Genomic DNA, 16,189 nt, shown 5'->3' with positions numbered 1-16,189 from the left:
GCTCACTTGCATCACATCACCGCTTCGACCTCAACCCTCCTCCACCACCAACTTTTTATACAATACCACCGGTCAACACCGCACAGCTTTGACTTGCTCTCCCAGAAGCATCTAACCACCGCGCGCAGCTTCGGCATTGTTTTCGCGCTCATCTGCAACCCCTCACCCCAAACCACACCACCCCCCCCCCCCACCCCCTCACAGCTAGCCACAAGCTCCCCTTCAACAAGGGAGCTTTCCCACTGACTCGCCCAACCTGGCTTCCAACTCTCCCACCGAGGCTGGCAACACCGAAAGCCAGCCTCCCAAATCCCCCACCTCCCCCACAGGCTCCCAATCCGAAGCCCTCGCCGCCGCCGCCCGCCTCCACCGACCCATCATGCAATCCCTCCCCGACACCCGCGCCCAGTCCTTTGACGAGATCTACGGTCCCCCCGAGAACTTTCTCGAGATCGAAGTCCGCAACCCCCGCACCCACGGCATCGGTAGGCACATGTACACCGACTACGAGATCGTCTGCCGGACCAACATCCCTGCTTTTAAGCTGAGGCAGTCGACGGTCCGGAGGAGATACAGCGACTTTGAGTACTTTCGGGATATCCTCGAGAGGGAGAGCGCGAGGGTTACGATCCCGCCGCTGCCGGGGAAGGTGTTTACGAACAGGTTCAGCGATGACGTGATTGAGGGCAGGAGGGCCGGGCTGGAGAAGTTTCTGAAGATTGTGGTTGGCCATCCGTTGCTGCAGACGGGGAGCAAGGTCCTGGCCGGGTTCGTGCAGGGTAGGTCGGCTCTCTTTTCCTTGGGACTAACATGAAAACGGAGGTTGCTGAAACACGGGAGACAGATCCAAACTGGGATAGAAACGCCTGGTGACGAGAGGTCTTGGGCCAGCTGGTGAGGACTGACTCGGGTTCTACCGCCACTACCAATACGACCACGACCGCGACCACGGCAACGACATTGGATCAGATGACGGCTTCGGTTTCTACCCACGGCAGCAGCTTTTCGACGACGGGGAGGGGTATTTCGCGGTTGTGGTCTGGCGGGAGGGAGAGGGCGCCAACGGACATCAGCAGGTCGGCGTCGGCGCCACCGCAGCCATCACTCTCTGTGCAGACGAGACCGAGAAAGCTGCAAAAGAAACCACCTAAAGGGATGTTTCCAGAGTCGTATAAGTTGGGTGATTAGAAAGCATGACGGGTTATGATGGTATGCGGGCTTGGTTGGTCATTTTTTCCAAAAAAGGAGGCGAGTAATGTTGTTTGTTGCATCAGTTGTACTGTTTTGTTTTGTTTTGTTTTGTTTTGTTTTGTTTTGTTTCCTTTCATGTCGATTCACTGCCAGCGGAGGAGAATGGAAGCCAAGGAGAGAGTGTCTTGAGGGTTTAGCTGTTGGACTTTTATTTGGTTTCATTGAATTCGAGATATCCCGTTCTTCCACCTCCCAGTTTCCCTATCACAGTGTACTATCTCGTGAACTCCGGCTCAGTGTGAATTTGGCTTGATTTGCCATGTTTATATTGGATTTATTTGTCCTTTTTCAAGAGCAGGGATCCTGTTTTACCTTTTTGTCCTTTCCGTGAATTTTCCGTTCCTTTTCTTTTCCACCCATTTGAGAACCCCAGCTTTTCATCCCCTGCTGAATGCATACATCCTCCCCCTGTTTTTCCCTTCATGCATCATGCGCCCTGACGTAGGTATCGTACATTTAATCCCTCCCTTGTATCATTACAAGCAACAACGAGTAACAGTGAGAGGGGTAATCATCCCGTTACCAAACCTACTCGCATCGTCCCATATATACCCAAAAATAAAAACCACCCAACAGAAGCCCAACCTAAACGCCAGATGCCATGCTTTGCCTTCTTGAACCATCCCCATGCTGTTGCCGCCCCATCCAGTCTTTCCAATGTACGAAAAGAGGGCTAACACGCCCCCGCCCCCACAGTCTCCCGTCGTTCCCCGTGTCTCCTATATACGCCAATCGCTCGCCAAAGCATATGTTCTCCGTAATGATACGTCGCTGAAAAAAAAGGTAGGGTATCGATTGTTGGTGGTGCAGAGGTGTGTAAGGAGAGGAGGTTGGCATGTGCGCCTGGGTCGGCCGCATCGTAGAGTTATGACCGTACAGCCGTCATCGTTTTCGACTCGGTCGTCATCCTCATGGCTCATGATGCGAAGGTTGCAGCAGTCTCAGGATGCCCTCGTACATGCCAAACATGATGGCCGCACTTGGGACGGTCCTGAGCAGGTGCGGCGTCATGCCTCCATAGAGACCGACCATGCCCTCCTCCTTGGCCACAAGCTTGAAGCACTGAACCAGGCCGGTATACTTTGGTCTGCCGTCCGCCATGGGCGCTTGACGGAGTCTTGTCCGGGCAACCTATTACCATCTCGTCAGCGTTCGAGAACCCTCCCAAAAGAAAATGGACAGTAACAAAACTCACCTCATGAGGGTAAGTCAAAATGGCCGCAATCAACTTCGCCCCTCCCGCCGCGCTCGCGTTCCCCATCCAGCTCACCGTCGTATCCCACCACGTCCTCTCCTTCCCGCTAATCACCAACCTCTCCTCCCTCCTCGCCAGACTCTTCTTCGCCCGCTCGTACAGCACCCACTGCAGGGTCGACTCGGCCACGCCCAGATAACTCGCGCTCATGCCCTTGTACAGCCCGTAAATGCCCTCATTCCTCAGCACCTGCTTGATGCAGTCCAAACTGTTCTTGTACTGCCTCGTCGCGATCCCGCCCTCAGCCGCGAGGTTCTTGTCAAGCTGCAATCTCGTCTTGACCATCCAGATCGGGTTCGTCGCCGTGCTCGTTACCACACCGGCTATCATGGCCGAGGAGAGGTGGATGTATGTCGAGTCGTCTTTCCCATCATTGAACCATTGAGCCAACAAACGTTTACTGTTGCCGTATGTAAAGAAGTTGATCGCGCGGGCAGGGACGACGCCGACGAGGTTGGGGCCGAGACCCTTGAACAAGGCGCGCGGGCCTTCTACCTTGTACACGGCCGCGAGGATCGAGGCGGTTTCGTTGAAGTGGTAGACTGCCGTGCGGAGGGGGTTCATGGGGCCGACGTGGGCGGCGCGGGAGGCTTTGAGCTGGGCTTGGTAAAAGTCGGATTGGAGGCGGGTTTTGAGGACGTCGAGGGGGGCTGTGAGGGTTGCTGCTGTCATGCCGCCGACACTGAGACAAGAGGTTAGTTGGGTCTGGGCATGGGCATGCGACAGGCGACTAACCCTCCAGCTACAAAGTGTGCCCATGACTTTGCGACTGCTGGCCTTTCTCCAGGCTTTGGCCTGGGGTCAACCTCACCGGTCTCCCGGGACTGAAGAAGATGTACAGGAGCACCGGACACGGTTTCCATCTTCTGGTTGCCACCAGGCAGGGTCCTGGTGGTGGTAACCGTAGCCATGTTGAAAAGGTTGTGGTGGTGTCTGGTACTGTCGCTCGTCAAGGTTTTTGCTGCCGAGGTTTTTGGCGGGGTTCTCGGCTTTCGTCTTGTTTTTTTCCTCCCTTCAAATCCGTAGAATGATATTGAGATATTGGCAGCGCAATTCGGCGGCTAGCGACAGTAGCCGGCAATGCTGATGGCAGTGGGATGGTAGGCCGGGTGTGGAAAGGAAAGTGAATCGCAAGAAAGGATATCAACTGACAGTGGGCGATAAGATAAGAGGGCCCTCGGGATTCTTGGAACTTTTTTTTTTTTTTTTCGCGGTGCATCGATCGAACGCGTGGATCCGTATGTGCAGCGGCGGGTAATTGTCGGCATAAACCGGTGGCACAAAAAAACAACGTCATAGGCTTGGGTCTGGGTGTCTGTGCACTGCCTCCTTTTTCTGCTGTGTTTGGAGGACCCGCTTCCCCTGAATCTGTCACCATGGTGATGTCGCCACTGCTGTTTGGTGTGAGAGGAAAAGATGAACAGGAGGAGAAATTAGCATTGATGAAAGGATTTGAGACTTGATTTCCTGGTGATATGAGGTAGGTTGAAGTGACTGGAATGTCACCGGCACTTTATTTCTGCAAAAGGCGCCGCTATCCCATCATCATTCATCTATTTACTTTGGACAAGTTTTGGACTACCTGCTGGGCATCATCAACACACACAAGATCATATCACATCATGCATGCATCAGGAAACAAAAAGATAATAGGCCAATGACTTTATTGTCTAAAATACACCAGGAAGGCTCCCCCACTCCCACTCTCTACCGACCAAAGCCCGCAAAAAGCATCTCCAGTTTCGTGATCAATCCACCTTTTCCTGTTTGTGACAAGTGATGATGGGTTCCAAAGAGGCCTAAGTGTTTTCATATGAATGCTCAAAAATTTTCCGAGTTTTTTGGTGATTGTTTTGTAGGTGTTCCGAGTGTTTTTTGTGTTTTGGTGGGTGAGTTTTCTGGAAAAAAAGAAAAAAACAATAAGAAAGAAAGAAAAGAATTCCGCCATGTTGGAACCCTTTGATAAAGGAAAAGCTCTGCAAAATGGTTGTTCCCATCAGAAAGACAAATGTCAAACTAGAAGACCGAGCAGACCGACCGCGACAGGAATCGCCAAAGAAAAAAAGCAAAACCCGTCTATGCCTATCCGTTCTGTGTGTTGTCTGTCCTCCTGTCCAACAACCGCCAACCCAAACAAGAGGGAACATCCTGACTTTCCGTCTTTGCCGAAAGCCAAAATCTTTGATGAGAAGAAGATGATGATGTGCCATTGTGAAAGGTTGCCGTGTGCTCTGAAGGCCATTGTTCGTTCCTCGCCATCTTCATGGAAGAATCAAGATTACGTTCATGAAGTTCGTGATTCTGTGCAGTCGTTGCGTGTCGTGAAGGAATTTTCATAAACAAACCAACAATCGCTAATGCAAAGAGCCACAGTCGCCAGGAAGGAATGGATGATAGCCGCAAGGACCAAGTCGTACCAGGTTGTTGCGAATGGTACTTCAGGACGTCTAGAACAGAGAGGTGGAGTGTACCCTGTTCTTAGCCGTACATACCCACGGCAGTGCTCATGGCAGCGAGCCGCGGGGAAGTGCGGCTTTAGATCACGATGTAGTGATCCGGATGCTGGTAAGCAGCATCGGTAACCAGGAGAGTGTGGGCGTTAGCGGCGGCTCGGTCCAGGATCTGCTTGATGGCATCCAGCTCCTTTTCAGCCACGTCCCGAAGAGTCATAGCGGCGAGTTCCCTGCCCTGAGGAAGCTGGATCTCGTGCCACATATACCCGAAGTAAAGACTGTCCTCCTTCGCACGCTCCTTGATAGAAGCCTGCACCGACGCCGGGAGTGTGTTGACGTAGCGAACTGTCTCCTCGCGGATGAGGGTGATGTACCACTCAAGCACGTCGACCGGGACACCAGGGCGAGGGCACAAGTTGTACAGGTGCGCCCAGCACTCGGAGAAGGGGGGCATGTTGAATTCGGCAATGGCCGGTCCGGACATGTTCGCCAGGTAGGCGAGGTTGTCCTTCTGGAGGACAGAGAATCCGGGGCAGAGCATTGCTGCGTGAACAAGACGCTTGTATAACTGCTCATTCAGAACCGTCTGCTGGCGATGCTTTCCAGCGGTCACATCACCCTTCTGGAGGAGCTCACCGAGGAACTCGATCAGCCGGAAGGTTGCATCATAGATGATCTGACGCTGTTCAAGAGTGATCAGATGAGAGGCGTACCACGGCAGCTTTTTGAGCGTGGAGATCATCGACTCAAAAGGGCGCTGGGGACAGTCCTTGGAGTAAGGTGAGCGAGAAGGCACCTCGATGTGCTTGATGAGAAGGTTCAACTCTTCCGCCATTACAAAGCCGCGGAAAGTGTTCCACGGGCTTTCGGGGTCTTCAGGGAGCAATGTGACGCGGCCATCCTCGAAATTCACGCCGCGGCACAAGGGGAAAAGCGCCTCCATGAGCTCCTTCTGACTAGACATCGTCACCTTGATGGGGCGGTCGCCCAAGCGAGGTTGGCGGTGCTTGCGGATAGCCTCGTGATGGCGCTCGACGGTGCGAGTCGCAGCATGAATGCTGTTGAACTCGACGAAAGCATCCCCAGTCTTCGAGGTAACCCGCTCCATAATGATATGGACTCCCTCCTGCGCATCGGTGATGATTTTCGAATTGCGGCCAAGCATAGCGATGATCTCCGCTCGCATTGTGCCGAATGGAATCTGCAACAAATGTCAGCCTGGCGAAGCAAAGCATCAATACAAGAGACGGCAAACTCACGTTGCTGATTTTGATGACCCCCCAAACAGCAGGCATCGACTGACTGGAACTCTCAATGAACGGAAAGTTCATGACATTGAGTAGGACCGATGTGGTGGGGATCCCGTTAACACCATTGATCAACCTTCTCAGGGCATTGGAACCCATAGTCCGGAGTCCGGAGAGCTTGTCTCGAAGCAATCCCCATTGGACTTCCAACTCCTGCTCAGCCTCAGTCAACTCGCTGTAGTCAATCTCGTGAGAGTTGGCAAGGAAGTACGCCGCTTCGTTGACAGCGTTACTCGCAGACGAGTCCGGCGAAGTGAAGGGGTCAGTGAATGCCTGGTTGGTGATGATGTCGCCGATTTGACTGCTGGACCCAGGGCCCGAGGTGAAGTTAGGAGGGGGTGGAAACATGACTGGGATGCCCATCGGACGAGGTGCAAAATTTCGCGGCTCCGACTGGTTATAAATGGAGTGATCGGCGTACCTATCCTTCTTTGACTCATGGGGGGTCCAGATGGTTCCGTCCAGTCTCATTGTCTGGCCTGTGACAGGATTGAAATAGGCCTGAAGTGTTGTGCCGGCATTGGATGGAGTTGGGGCAGCAGCATTGCTATGGCCAGGCACACCCGTGCTGTTGTTCTGGGCAAGGTTATTGTCGCCTCGGGGAGGTCCCATGTTGCTGTTGTTGAGGTTCGCCATGTGGTTGTTCTGACCAACCTGATGACCGCGATGAGGGGTGTCGACATTGTTCTTGCGGCCAACGTAGCTTTCTTGAGCAGGTATCGCGCCGCTGTTGGGACCGAATTGATGGTTGACCTGAGAAGACAGGCCCTGGGAGCCATTGCCGGCAGGCACAGGTCCAACGTTGTTGTAAACAGACGGGTGGCTTTGAGGGTTGTCGTGCTTGAAGGCAGCAGAGCCATTGCCAGCGTGAACAGGCCTAGCGTTGCTGTGATCAGGGAAGTGACTCTGAGGGGTGGCGTTGTCGAGTCCAGCAGGAGGCGGAACCATTCCGCTGTAGATAGGTCCGGTGTTATAAGTAACGTGGCTTCCATGGGCAGCAGGGTGGACAAAATTGGCGCTAGGAGTGAGGCCTGTCTGAGAAGTCTGAGCTGGGGGTGCAGCGGCGTTGTTCGTGGCAGCATTGCTCGTGAGACCTGGGATTGGAGAAGACAGTCAGCACATGGGCACAGAAGAACAAGAAAAAAATGACAACAACGGCAGAAAATGTGGAAGACTCGCCACAAGGCGTCCCGAGTGGTGTAGGAGGAGGAACACCACCGGGCACCATCGGATGATGAATGAATCCCAGGAAGGCAGAGGGCATAGGGATACGGAAAGAGCCATTCACGACACCGGGCGGCATACCTGGTTTGGCCATGGAAGGCTGGGGTGGGGACTGCTCATTGTTAGCTGATGTGACCAAGACAAGAGAGTCGGAGGTCCTACGGCGAGAAATGGCAAAGTGGGAGCAGAAGTGCTCTGGCCGAGTTGAGATGTACAGAGCTGCGCGCTGGCAAGGTGCTGACTAGTGAGCAGAGAGCGCTGTCCCGTGCCTCTGCTGAAGCCATTGAAGACACGAGGAGCCATCGGAGACTTCAACCCGACGTGACGGACCGGGGTGTGGCTCTCCTGATGGGACCTGTTAGCCGTTGTGAGATAGCAAACGGTCACGAAAACATACCTGAAAGGTCTCCATGTTGTGGCCCATGTTCTGGCCGGAGACTGACATAGCCTTGTGGCGGTGGGAAAAGGCACTGGCAGTTCTCACTGAAGACAAAGACGCCTGGTCAGAGTCGTTGCGCGCGCTCATATTGACACCGCTGTTCTTCTTGTCATTGGAGGCGTCGTTGGCGAAGTGCTTGAGAGAGACGCCGCCCTCGGGTTCCTTGTTGTCGGCGAGAGAGGTCCCAGTCGTGCGCTCAGTGTCCTCGTGAAGAGAGGCACTGCCAGTGTGCTGCTCATGATCCTCAGCATGCTCACGAAGGGACACACCGCCTGTATGCTCACGGCTCTTTCCAGAGCTGGTGACAGAAGACTGACTCTTGTTAGAGCCGTTGGTGCTCACGGTCGAGCGACCACGTCCAGCGAAGTTCATCTTCGGTTGCTTGGCCGAGGACTTTCTCCGGTAGCCTTTTCTCATGTCAGTGCTCAAACAAGTAATCGGGCGTCATGATGCGCGAGCATGGGTAGCAATAAAGCAAAGCAAAGAATGTGATAATGTTGGTGAAAAAAAAGCGAGCCTTGAGGTCGCAAGTTGATGGGAAAAGAAGGAAAGCAAAGAAAGTGAGTATGCCGGTGAAAAGAGCAACTTTTGAGGTCGCAAGTCGAACGGGAAAGGAAGAGGACGGTGGAAATGTGAGCAGTGGGAGTTGAAATGGAGGAGTGCGGACTTTGAAGAAGGGAGTTGAGCTTCCGGAATAGAAGTAGACCGTCAATGATGTCGCCTCACGGGGATGAATCCGGGGAAAGCGGAGCTCGCGGCTGCGACTCGCAGATCGCGGCTGGAGAGGAGCGGCTGGAGATGTTTACTTACAGATGTAGTCGACGACGGGTAGCCCCTGATTGTCGGCGACAAGTACCTCTTGATGGTCGGCGTGGCAACGAGTTCTTGAGAGTTGGCAATTGACGACCTGAGAGGCACAACGTGTTTGGTTGAGAGAAAGAGAAAGGTTTTGGAGTGGGAAGAGGAGAGAGGAAGTTGTGGGATGGGAAGATAAGAGAGATAATTGTGGGGTGGGAAGGGGAGAGAGAAAGAAGGGTCTGCAGAGTTTTCAGGAATAAATACCTTGGGAGGTGGCAGTTGCGGGTAGTTGGTTGGCTGCTGGATGCCAGGAAGATATTAGAGAATGAGGTAGCTCGGAGTGTTGCAGGGAGAGAGCAAGCTTGGGGGAGAATATTGTTTCCGGGGGAAGAAAGAAAGGCGTGGAAGTTCTTCAGGGCTTAGATTAAATATTCATTTGTGCCTCAGGAATTCGAAAGAACTTGCGAGGGGGTTTGGGGTGATTGAGATGGGGGAGACCTATTGTTTGCTCTGTGGGGCAAGAGCCCTTCGCAGCAATTGTTGTCGTCGAGTGAGGCTATTGTCGTCGAGTGAGGCTATTGTCCTCGAGTGAGGCTATTGTCCTCGAGTGAGGCTATTGTCCTCGAGACACAATAGGGGAGGCTGGCACAAGTTGGACACTGGCTGAAAAGGGTGATGTGATCGACGGCAGAGGGGAGGATTGCGAATATCAAACCGAAAAATACCAAGAGCAAACAGACTTACCTGAGCTCCAGACGGATGTGAACGTTGGGAATGGTGACGAGACCTCGAAGACTCCGAAAGCTGGTTGAGAAGGCGGAGAGCGTGATGATCTTGCTGGCTCCGAGAGAACAGCAGGAAACGAAGATATCGGGATATCGATGTTTCAACTGAGAACAGAAAATTGAAGAGCTTAAGGAGTAAATCTGTTGAATGGAATTACCAGAACGGCAGAGCAGGATTGAGCTATCTCCCCACCTAGAACTCCCAGGTGCTCTGCAAGAACCAGATTTCTCTTCAGATGAAACGTCCTTGGCCTCGATCTGAACAAAAGAATTGGCAACGCGCCTGCCAAATTCTTGACACAGGACGGGATTTCAGACGGAATCAAAGGCCAGGCGGTCACGGATCCAACCAAGTCCACACTTCACGCCGAACAAGGTAACATGCAACACCCTTGGATGTCGAGGGCTTTGAATGGTGGCCGAGAGTCGAGGCAATAACCCAACTCTGATAACATAAGTACGCAGTAGTGTGACCATCAACACAGCCATCATCTGGCCCGGCCCGCGGATGGCGTAACGGGGATAGTTTGGGCTGATGGAACGCAGAGAAAATTGGGAGAGACTTCTGTAAAACCCAGACTTTATTTCTAGACCAAAGACCGGCAAGAACCCATGACAAGTGTCGTGGATAGTAACAGTCGTGAAATGGCTCGCTTACAAACTTCTTTTCTCCAGAAACGCCAAGCATGATGGTCTGAAGCCATAAAAGCGACAAGGAGGATAGTGACATCAGGGAAAGCTGTTCAATTGCATGCAAAATAATATAAGTGAGGTAGTGTAAAAGCGGGTTCGCTCAGTCGAACTGTACAATGGCGGTCAGGGTATGCCAAGACATTGGAAAGGGGGGCGGCTTGACGTACTGGAGTGAGGAAAGATTCCGCTACGAAACGAGCCCGCGCATTCAACTGATGGCAATGGTTAGCGTGGTCCTCGATATAAGAGAGTAGTAACTGGAACATACAAACAACTTCATCTCTGAAATCTCTTTGTCAACCTCCTCCATAAACTGGATGATGAAATCAACCAGCTTGTGCTTGAGCATTTCCTCCGTGTGGAAGTTGGTTATCAAAAATGAAATGTCATAGCCCTGTGATGCAGACACACGCGTCAGTCACAGAAAGATGTCCCAAGACAGCCAAAGCGAGGAAGGTGGGCATCTAGGTTGACCCAGCGGTCCCTCATACCTTGATGGGCTTCCTCCTCAAAATGAAGAATGACTCGGCGCGTTGCGTCAAGAATCTTGTAAACTTGTGGACAAGAATGTGTTCAATTTCGTCGGCCTGCTTGATCTTGATGCTGATACGAATACTGTTGATGCTGGGCTCAATGAGTACCCGCTCGTTCTCGTTGCGCGCAATCGTCAGGGGCGTCAAGAGAACCTCAGGTGATGTTCGGGCCTCGACTTCGGGAACATTGTGTCTTTCGGCGGTTTGGGACGCGAAGTTGGACAAGCAGAGAGCGGCGGTCAGACTGCTGCGGACAGCCTGGAGATACGGTCGAAGTGATTGCGACTGTTCAGGGATACGGCATGTCAGCTTGGCTACTCTGGATGTCTGGGATGCTGGAAGCTCTGGGCGTCCTCAGGAGCTCACCATGATGCCTGTATTGACAGGAAGCCTCCAAATGTAACTGTTTCCTGGTGATCCGGTGGTGGTGTTGGCGGATGATGCTCTCCTGGAGCCGTCGTCGTCGCTCTGGGTATCCTTGGCAAGCTCCTTGCTTGTCGAGAGCTGCGTGTGGTAAGGCGGGCCAGGGCGGGGCGGCACAGGCACGTAGCCCAAAGCACCCGGCTGGCTGGGTTACGTAATACTCTTCAGCCCAGCAACCCCCTGTTTTGCAGCTGTGGCGGTGGGTGCAATCCCTGTCGTTACCACTGACAACCCCGCGCCTTTCCTTTGCCTTCCACGCGCGCTCCACAACCTCCAAGCCAAGTGACGAATCTCAAGGTTGCCTTGGGAGCCTTTGGTTTGGGGGCAAAACATTCAGAATTCGAGGCTTTCAGTTGTCTATTCTGCATTCGAATTTGGACAGACTTTCCTCACATACTTGCAAACGCCAGCAATCCATCAGGATGGCGACAGTCAACGGTAAGTCAACGACGGTTCTTCCATCCTCATTCCTGTGTGTACCTTTGGGTAGGTACTAATAGATCATGTTAGTGGTTATCAAGCACGGGCCCAAGAAGTACGATGTCGAGGTCGATACTACCGCTCCCGGCGAAGAGCTCAAGTACCAGCTCTTCAGTCTCACAGGTGTCGAACCCGACCGTCAAAAGATCCTCGTCAAGGGTGGCCAGCTGAAGGATGATACCGACATGAGCAAGCTGGGCCTCAAGCCCGGTCAGGTTATCATGATGATGGGAACGCCAGGAGAGGGCGGAGGTGCTATCGTGCGCCCAACAGAGAAGGTCAAGTTCCTCGAGGACATGACCGAGGCGGAGCAAGCGCAGCAAGCTGGAGCCACACCGGCCGGCCTTATCAACCTGGGCAACACCTGTTATTTGAATTCGACACTTCAGGCTTTGCGCTCCATCCCCGAACTTCAAGAGTCGCTTGAAAAGTACGAGTTCCGAAATGCCGCACCCAGTGGTTCGCAGCTCGGTCTCACCACCACCACGCCGGGAGCTGATATCACCTACCAGCTGAGGAATCTGTTCAGAGATATGTCCAAAACTCAGGAAGGAATGCCACCACTGGGCTTTTTGAGCGCCCTTCGCACCACGTTCCCACAGTTCGCCGAGAAGAGTAAGAAGGGACCAGGCTACGCCCAACAAGACGCTGAGGAGGCCTGGTCGCAAATTGTGTCTCAGTTGAACCAGAAGCTCCAGATCAAGGAAGGCGGGGAAGGCTCTTCCGCCGAGGCCTCGTTCATCGGCAAGTACATGTGCGGAGAGCTGTCCAGCACACTCGAATGCGACGACGCTGCCGCTGCCGAAGCGGGCGAGGAGCCGACCCATTCCAAGGATCAGTTCTTGAAGCTCAACTGTCATATCGACGGCCAGACGGCGCATTTGAGGGATGGCCTCGCCAACGGTCTCAAGGAGAAGATGGAGAAGCGATCAGAGGCTCTCGGGAGGGATGCGACCTACACCAAGACCTCCAAGATCTCTCGGTTACCCAAGTACCTCACAGTCCACTTTGTGCGCTTCTTCTGGAAGCGTGACGTCCAGAAGAAGGCCAAGATCATGCGCAAGGTGACCTTCCCGCACGAGCTGGACGTGGTCGAGTTCTGCACCGACGACTTGAGGAAGGCTCTTGTTCCAGTCCGTGACAAGGTTCGCGAGGTGCGCAAGGAGGAGGAGGATGTCGAGCGGGCCCGTAAGCGTCGCAAGAGAAACCCCGTCGAGGACCAGACGCCCGAGGAGAAGAAGGAACAGGAGAAGAAGGAGAAGGGAAAGAAGCCGTCCACGTCGGCTGATGGTGACGTGGAGATGGGCGAGAGTTTCAAGACTGATGCCGAGTTCGAGGCCGAGAAAGACGCTGCGCTCCTCGCGGCCAAGAAGGAGCTCAACTCCCTCATCGACCCCGAGCTGCGCAAAGACGACGGCGCCAATCAGTCTGGCATCTATGAACTTCGCGGCGTTGTCACTCATCAGGGTGCCAGTGCCGACAGCGGTCATTACACGGCGTACATCAAGAAGGCCGGGCCCAAGGATCCTGTGACTGGAAAAGTCGGCCCTGAGGACGGCAAGTGGTGGTGGTTCAACGATGACAAGGTTACCGAGGTGACGTCGGACAAGATCGATGCCCTTGCTGGAGGCGGCGAGTCCCACTCTGCGCTCATCTGCCTTTACAAGGCCATCCCCCTGCCCACCGCCGAGGGTGTCATGGAGTAGGCGACTCTCATCCGCAAATCACTTTGTCCTTTTACGCAGACATGACGGCATAGCACCAGGAGAAAGGGCGTTGGTATGGGTGGGGCTTTATCAGACGCAGACTGTCATTGGGTTCAATGTTTTGTATTCCGGTAGAACGCAGAAGCATGGGATGGTGTTATGAAAACGGCATTCGTTAGACCGAGGCTAGGTAGTGATGGGTAGACAATGTTTCACTGCGTCTGATTGCTTTTTTGTTGTGATTTGTGGTCCTGCGGCAGACAAAGCGACGTTTCAATGTAAGGGGACAGGTAAGCCAACATAGTTCATTCTACAATCCTATCTTGTTCAGTCCTTCAACACTGATTTTGACCCTCACCGGCATGGCATGACTCTACTCCGCCCTCCTCGTCCCCCTGGCCATGAAAATCTTCCTCTTCATCTCCTCCCTCGTCCCCGCAGCTTTGTTGAAAACAACCGCCAGCTCTTCAAAGGCGAAATGCTCTCCTGCTCCGGCATCTTCAAAGATCTTCTGGATCTGCTCCTTGGAAAAGCCGTGGTGGATGACAGTGCCAGAGGCAGGATGGGAGGCGTCCATCTTTTCGTGGGGGAGGAAGTCCAGAATCATGAGCACGCCGGAGCCGGGCCTGAGGCGCTCAACGAGGCGGCGGGCTGCGAGGGGAGGGTCGTCGAAGTGGTGGAAGCCTAGGCAGATGGCTGCTAGGTCGAAGGAGAAGAAGTCGGAGGAGGAGAAGAGTTGGGTTTGGGTGGGGTAGGAAGGGGAGTCAGTGGGGAGGCACAGGTTGCCGACGTGGGCGTGCATTTCTTCGGGGGTCAGGCCCTTTGGGGGACGGATGTTAGCACTGGCTTGTGAAAGGGGGAGGGCGTAAAGGGGATAGATGGAGGTGAGGTGTGGGGATCAAGGACTGGGTGTAGTTGGTGATGGGGGTTGGTTGACTGGCAGCGATAAAGGGGCTGAAGAAGGCGGGGGAACCCGGTTCAAAACTTACCTGGTTTGCGGCTTTGGCATTGTAGGTAGCCACCTGGTTTCTTCCTGTCAGCCATGTGTGATGTGTGCTTGTTTGCCTCCGAAGCAAGCTCAGCACCAGGAAGAGGACGGACCATATTCTCGGACAAATCAATGCCGACACACTGGGTGGTATACGGAGTAAGAGCCTATATAGTCACATCAGCATATGGGTTTTCCATACCGGTTGAGTAAAAGGTACCATACCCTCGAAACTACCGTCATCAACACGTGTCAGCCTTGTCCTCTCTGTGTTTTGGATATATGCAGAGACTCACCAAGTCCGGTCCCACAAGCATAATCCAACAACCTCACCTCCCTCACCTCCTTCTTCTCCCTGTTGTTATCTTTTTTCTCCTCCTCGTCGCCGGAGGTCTCCTCGTCAGCCCACTCAACACCAATGAAATCGATCCGCTTCCTGATCTCTTCAACCAGCTTGTCGAGGGTTTTCTCGTGCTTGGAGTCGTAAGAGGATGCTTGTTGACTTCGCTCGAACGTTAGCAACCGGGAACAATGTCTGGGGGAGTGAAGGGTGACGTACTTGAAGTACTCCCTGTTTTGAGTCTCTCCGTGGCCGTGAGCGTGGGAGCGACCATGATCGTGAGAGTGTCCGTGGGAGTGGCCATGATGGGAACCGTGAGTGTGAGGGTGATCGGCCATGTTGAGATGGTGAGGGTTTCGGCTGAGGAGAGCCAGCTGGCTACGTGATCAGCAGGTCAGTGATATGGATGGTTGAACGGTGCTGACGGGCCGGTCGTGGTGATGGAGTACAAATATCTGGGAAAGCATTCTCGTTAGCATCTGGATTCCCGCCCATTGATTGATTTCTGGTTAGTGATTTTCATCAGTGATAGTCGTAGAAGCAAGTTGTGATCCAACCCAGCGAGAGCTTCCTTGTGGCTGTCGAAAGTTCCAACCTTGAATCCAACCTCAACTTCACAATCCAACACCACATACCTAATCAAATCAGAAAGTGCGAAATCTGATAATGAAATATCTCTACACGTCAGGAACTCTTGTGATCTCTTTGTCCTTCCACTCTGGACATTTAAATACGCACATCTTCCCTCTTCTCCGGAAACATATCGGGCACATATTCACCTCAACCCTCACGCTAGCAAACTCAAATGACTGTGAATATCTACTCACAATTCAAATACCCCGGCGAGTTTCCCTTAGCCTCTCCAACAACTCTGCGACAGCTTTGATTGTTTTCACTCTGTTGTCGTCGTCGTCGTCGTCGTCGTCGTCAACACACTCAGAGGCCAACGCTGATGATGACCAATCTTTCAAAGACGGACCTCCCTGATGGTCAATCAACCCGACCGTTACAAGACTGTATTTCGCTGCCCTCAGCGTGAAATCGTGTGTAATTAATCTTAAACAAGCCCACTCTTACCCCATTAGGCAGCGTCTCTGCCTGCGTATCAAACCGTACACTGCCCCCTTCCACCAAAATTACACACAGTGCCCTGTATCCGTAAGCCCCCACCCTATGGAATCGCCCCGACGCTCAAGCCCGCCGCCAAACGGGACGGAGCGGGACGGAGCAGCAAGCACCACCCCCAAATCCCAAAACCAACCAAGTTGCCTGCCCGTCCGCTCTGCTTGTTTGTACCCTCTTCACATCAAAAATGTCCATCATTGACAAAGGGAGGAAGAATGGTATGGTGGTTTGGTTTGGTGTAGTGTGGTGTAGTGTGGTGTGATGTGGTGTGGTGTGGTGTGGTCTGGTGTGGTGTGCTGATGAGTCCAGAACACATCTCCTCTTGGAATGCCATATACCGTCCACCCAGAGCAAAAGCACCATCGTATGTCCCCAAGACAAGACATCAT

General features: G+C 53.4%; 6 protein-coding genes across 6 annotated transcripts; 2 read left to right on the top strand and 4 right to left on the bottom strand.

Annotated features, from left to right (window-relative positions):
* The first annotated feature begins 2 nt into the window (after window positions 1-2).
* On the top strand, window positions 3-1,016 carry PRP21_1 (SF3a splicing factor complex subunit). The gene is made up of 2 exons (XM_062886531.1): window positions 3-779; window positions 845-1,016. Exons 1-2 carry the CDS (start codon window positions 380-382, stop codon window positions 871-873), a joined length of 429 nt encoding a protein of 142 aa, XP_062749624.1. The 5' UTR covers window positions 3-379; the 3' UTR covers window positions 874-1,016.
* On the bottom strand, window positions 937-3,744 carry RIM2 (Pyrimidine nucleotide transporter, mitochondrial). The gene is made up of 3 exons (XM_062886530.1): window positions 3,242-3,744; window positions 2,447-3,188; window positions 937-2,382 (listed from the first exon to the last, which is right to left on the bottom strand). Exons 1-3 carry the CDS (start codon window positions 3,415-3,417, stop codon window positions 2,161-2,163), a joined length of 1,140 nt encoding a protein of 379 aa, XP_062749623.1. The 5' UTR covers window positions 3,418-3,744; the 3' UTR covers window positions 937-2,160.
* Window positions 3,745-4,158: 414 nt separating this feature from the next.
* On the bottom strand, window positions 4,159-8,610 carry QC762_0021180 (uncharacterized protein). The gene is made up of 5 exons (XM_062883076.1): window positions 8,597-8,610; window positions 7,653-8,336; window positions 7,446-7,602; window positions 6,219-7,366; window positions 4,159-6,160 (listed from the first exon to the last, which is right to left on the bottom strand). The coding sequence occupies exons 2-5, from the start codon at window positions 7,791-7,793 to the stop codon at window positions 5,042-5,044; spliced, it is 2,565 nt and encodes an 854-aa protein (XP_062749622.1). The 5' UTR covers window positions 7,794-8,336; window positions 8,597-8,610; the 3' UTR covers window positions 4,159-5,041.
* Window positions 8,611-9,675: 1,065 nt separating this feature from the next.
* On the bottom strand, window positions 9,676-11,545 carry ARC19 (Arp complex subunit). The gene is made up of 5 exons (XM_062886529.1): window positions 11,105-11,545; window positions 10,697-11,023; window positions 10,474-10,599; window positions 10,373-10,417; window positions 9,676-10,314 (listed from the first exon to the last, which is right to left on the bottom strand). The coding sequence occupies exons 1-5, from the start codon at window positions 11,105-11,107 to the stop codon at window positions 10,306-10,308; spliced, it is 510 nt and encodes a 169-aa protein (XP_062749621.1). The 5' UTR covers window positions 11,108-11,545; the 3' UTR covers window positions 9,676-10,305.
* UBP6 (deubiquitinating enzyme) lies at window positions 11,179-13,587 on the top strand (the record flags this gene model as incomplete). Its single annotated transcript, XM_062886528.1, has 3 exons — window positions 11,179-11,310; window positions 11,335-11,599; window positions 11,672-13,587. The coding sequence occupies 3 exons, from the start codon at window positions 11,179-11,181 to the stop codon at window positions 13,345-13,347; spliced, it is 2,073 nt and encodes a 690-aa protein (XP_062749620.1). The 3' UTR covers window positions 13,348-13,587.
* Window positions 13,588-13,651: 64 nt separating this feature from the next.
* QC762_120920 (uncharacterized protein) lies at window positions 13,652-15,630 on the bottom strand. Its single transcript, XM_062886527.1, has 5 exons — window positions 14,895-15,630; window positions 14,624-14,837; window positions 14,449-14,502; window positions 14,337-14,369; window positions 13,652-14,167 (listed from the first exon to the last, which is right to left on the bottom strand). Exons 1-5 carry the CDS (start codon window positions 15,011-15,013, stop codon window positions 13,721-13,723), a joined length of 867 nt encoding a protein of 288 aa, XP_062749619.1. The 5' UTR covers window positions 15,014-15,630; the 3' UTR covers window positions 13,652-13,720.
* Between the last annotated feature and the right edge of the window lie 559 nt (window positions 15,631-16,189).

Source organism: Podospora pseudocomata (genome assembly GCF_035222375.1).
Source record: "Podospora pseudocomata strain CBS 415.72m chromosome 1 map unlocalized CBS415.72m_1, whole genome shotgun sequence".
Classification (NCBI taxonomy): domain Eukaryota; kingdom Fungi; phylum Ascomycota; class Sordariomycetes; order Sordariales; family Podosporaceae; genus Podospora; species Podospora pseudocomata.
Note: the sequence above shows the minus strand (reverse complement) of the source record. Positions and strands in the feature narration are given on the sequence as shown.

What these genes read in the sequence shown, in the direction of transcription:
- PRP21_1 (XM_062886531.1), top strand. Translation starts at nt 380, where the DNA reads ATGCAATCCCTCCCCGACACCCGCGCCCAGTCCTTTGACGAGATCTAC. An exon ending in CCTGGCCGGGTTCGTGCAGG is followed by an intron (nt 780 to 844) that starts GTAGGTCGGCTC and finishes CACGGGAGACAG; the next exon opens with ATCCAAACTGGGATAGAAAC.
- RIM2 (XM_062886530.1), bottom strand. Translation starts at nt 3,417, where the DNA reads ATGGCTACGGTTACCACCACCAGGACCCTGCCTGGTGGCAACCAGAAG. An exon ending in GCACACTTTGTAGCTGGAGG is followed by an intron (nt 3,189 to 3,241) that starts GTTAGTCGCCTG and finishes CTCTTGTCTCAG; the next exon opens with TGTCGGCGGCATGACAGCAG. An exon ending in TTTTGACTTACCCTCATGAG is followed by an intron (nt 2,383 to 2,446) that starts GTGAGTTTTGTT and finishes AGATGGTAATAG; the next exon opens with GTTGCCCGGACAAGACTCCG.
- QC762_0021180 (XM_062883076.1), bottom strand. Translation starts at nt 7,793, where the DNA reads ATGGCTCCTCGTGTCTTCAATGGCTTCAGCAGAGGCACGGGACAGCGC. An exon ending in ACCACTCGGGACGCCTTGTG is followed by an intron (nt 7,367 to 7,445) that starts GCGAGTCTTCCA and finishes TGTCTTCTCCAA; the next exon opens with TCCCAGGTCTCACGAGCAAT. An exon ending in GGGTCATCAAAATCAGCAAC is followed by an intron (nt 6,161 to 6,218) that starts GTGAGTTTGCCG and finishes CATTTGTTGCAG; the next exon opens with ATTCCATTCGGCACAATGCG.
- ARC19 (XM_062886529.1), bottom strand. An exon ending in TGAGGAGGAAGCCCATCAAG is followed by an intron (nt 10,600 to 10,696) that starts GTATGAGGGACC and finishes TCTGCATCACAG; the next exon opens with GGCTATGACATTTCATTTTT. An exon ending in TTTCAGAGATGAAGTTGTTT is followed by an intron (nt 10,418 to 10,473) that starts GTATGTTCCAGT and finishes CATTGCCATCAG; the next exon opens with TTGAATGCGCGGGCTCGTTT.
- QC762_120920 (XM_062886527.1), bottom strand. Translation starts at nt 15,013, where the DNA reads ATGGCCGATCACCCTCACACTCACGGTTCCCATCATGGCCACTCCCAC. An exon ending in CAAAACAGGGAGTACTTCAA is followed by an intron (nt 14,838 to 14,894) that starts GTACGTCACCCT and finishes GTTCGAGCGAAG; the next exon opens with TCAACAAGCATCCTCTTACG. An exon ending in TTGATTTGTCCGAGAATATG is followed by an intron (nt 14,370 to 14,448) that starts GTCCGTCCTCTT and finishes GGAAGAAACCAG; the next exon opens with GTGGCTACCTACAATGCCAA.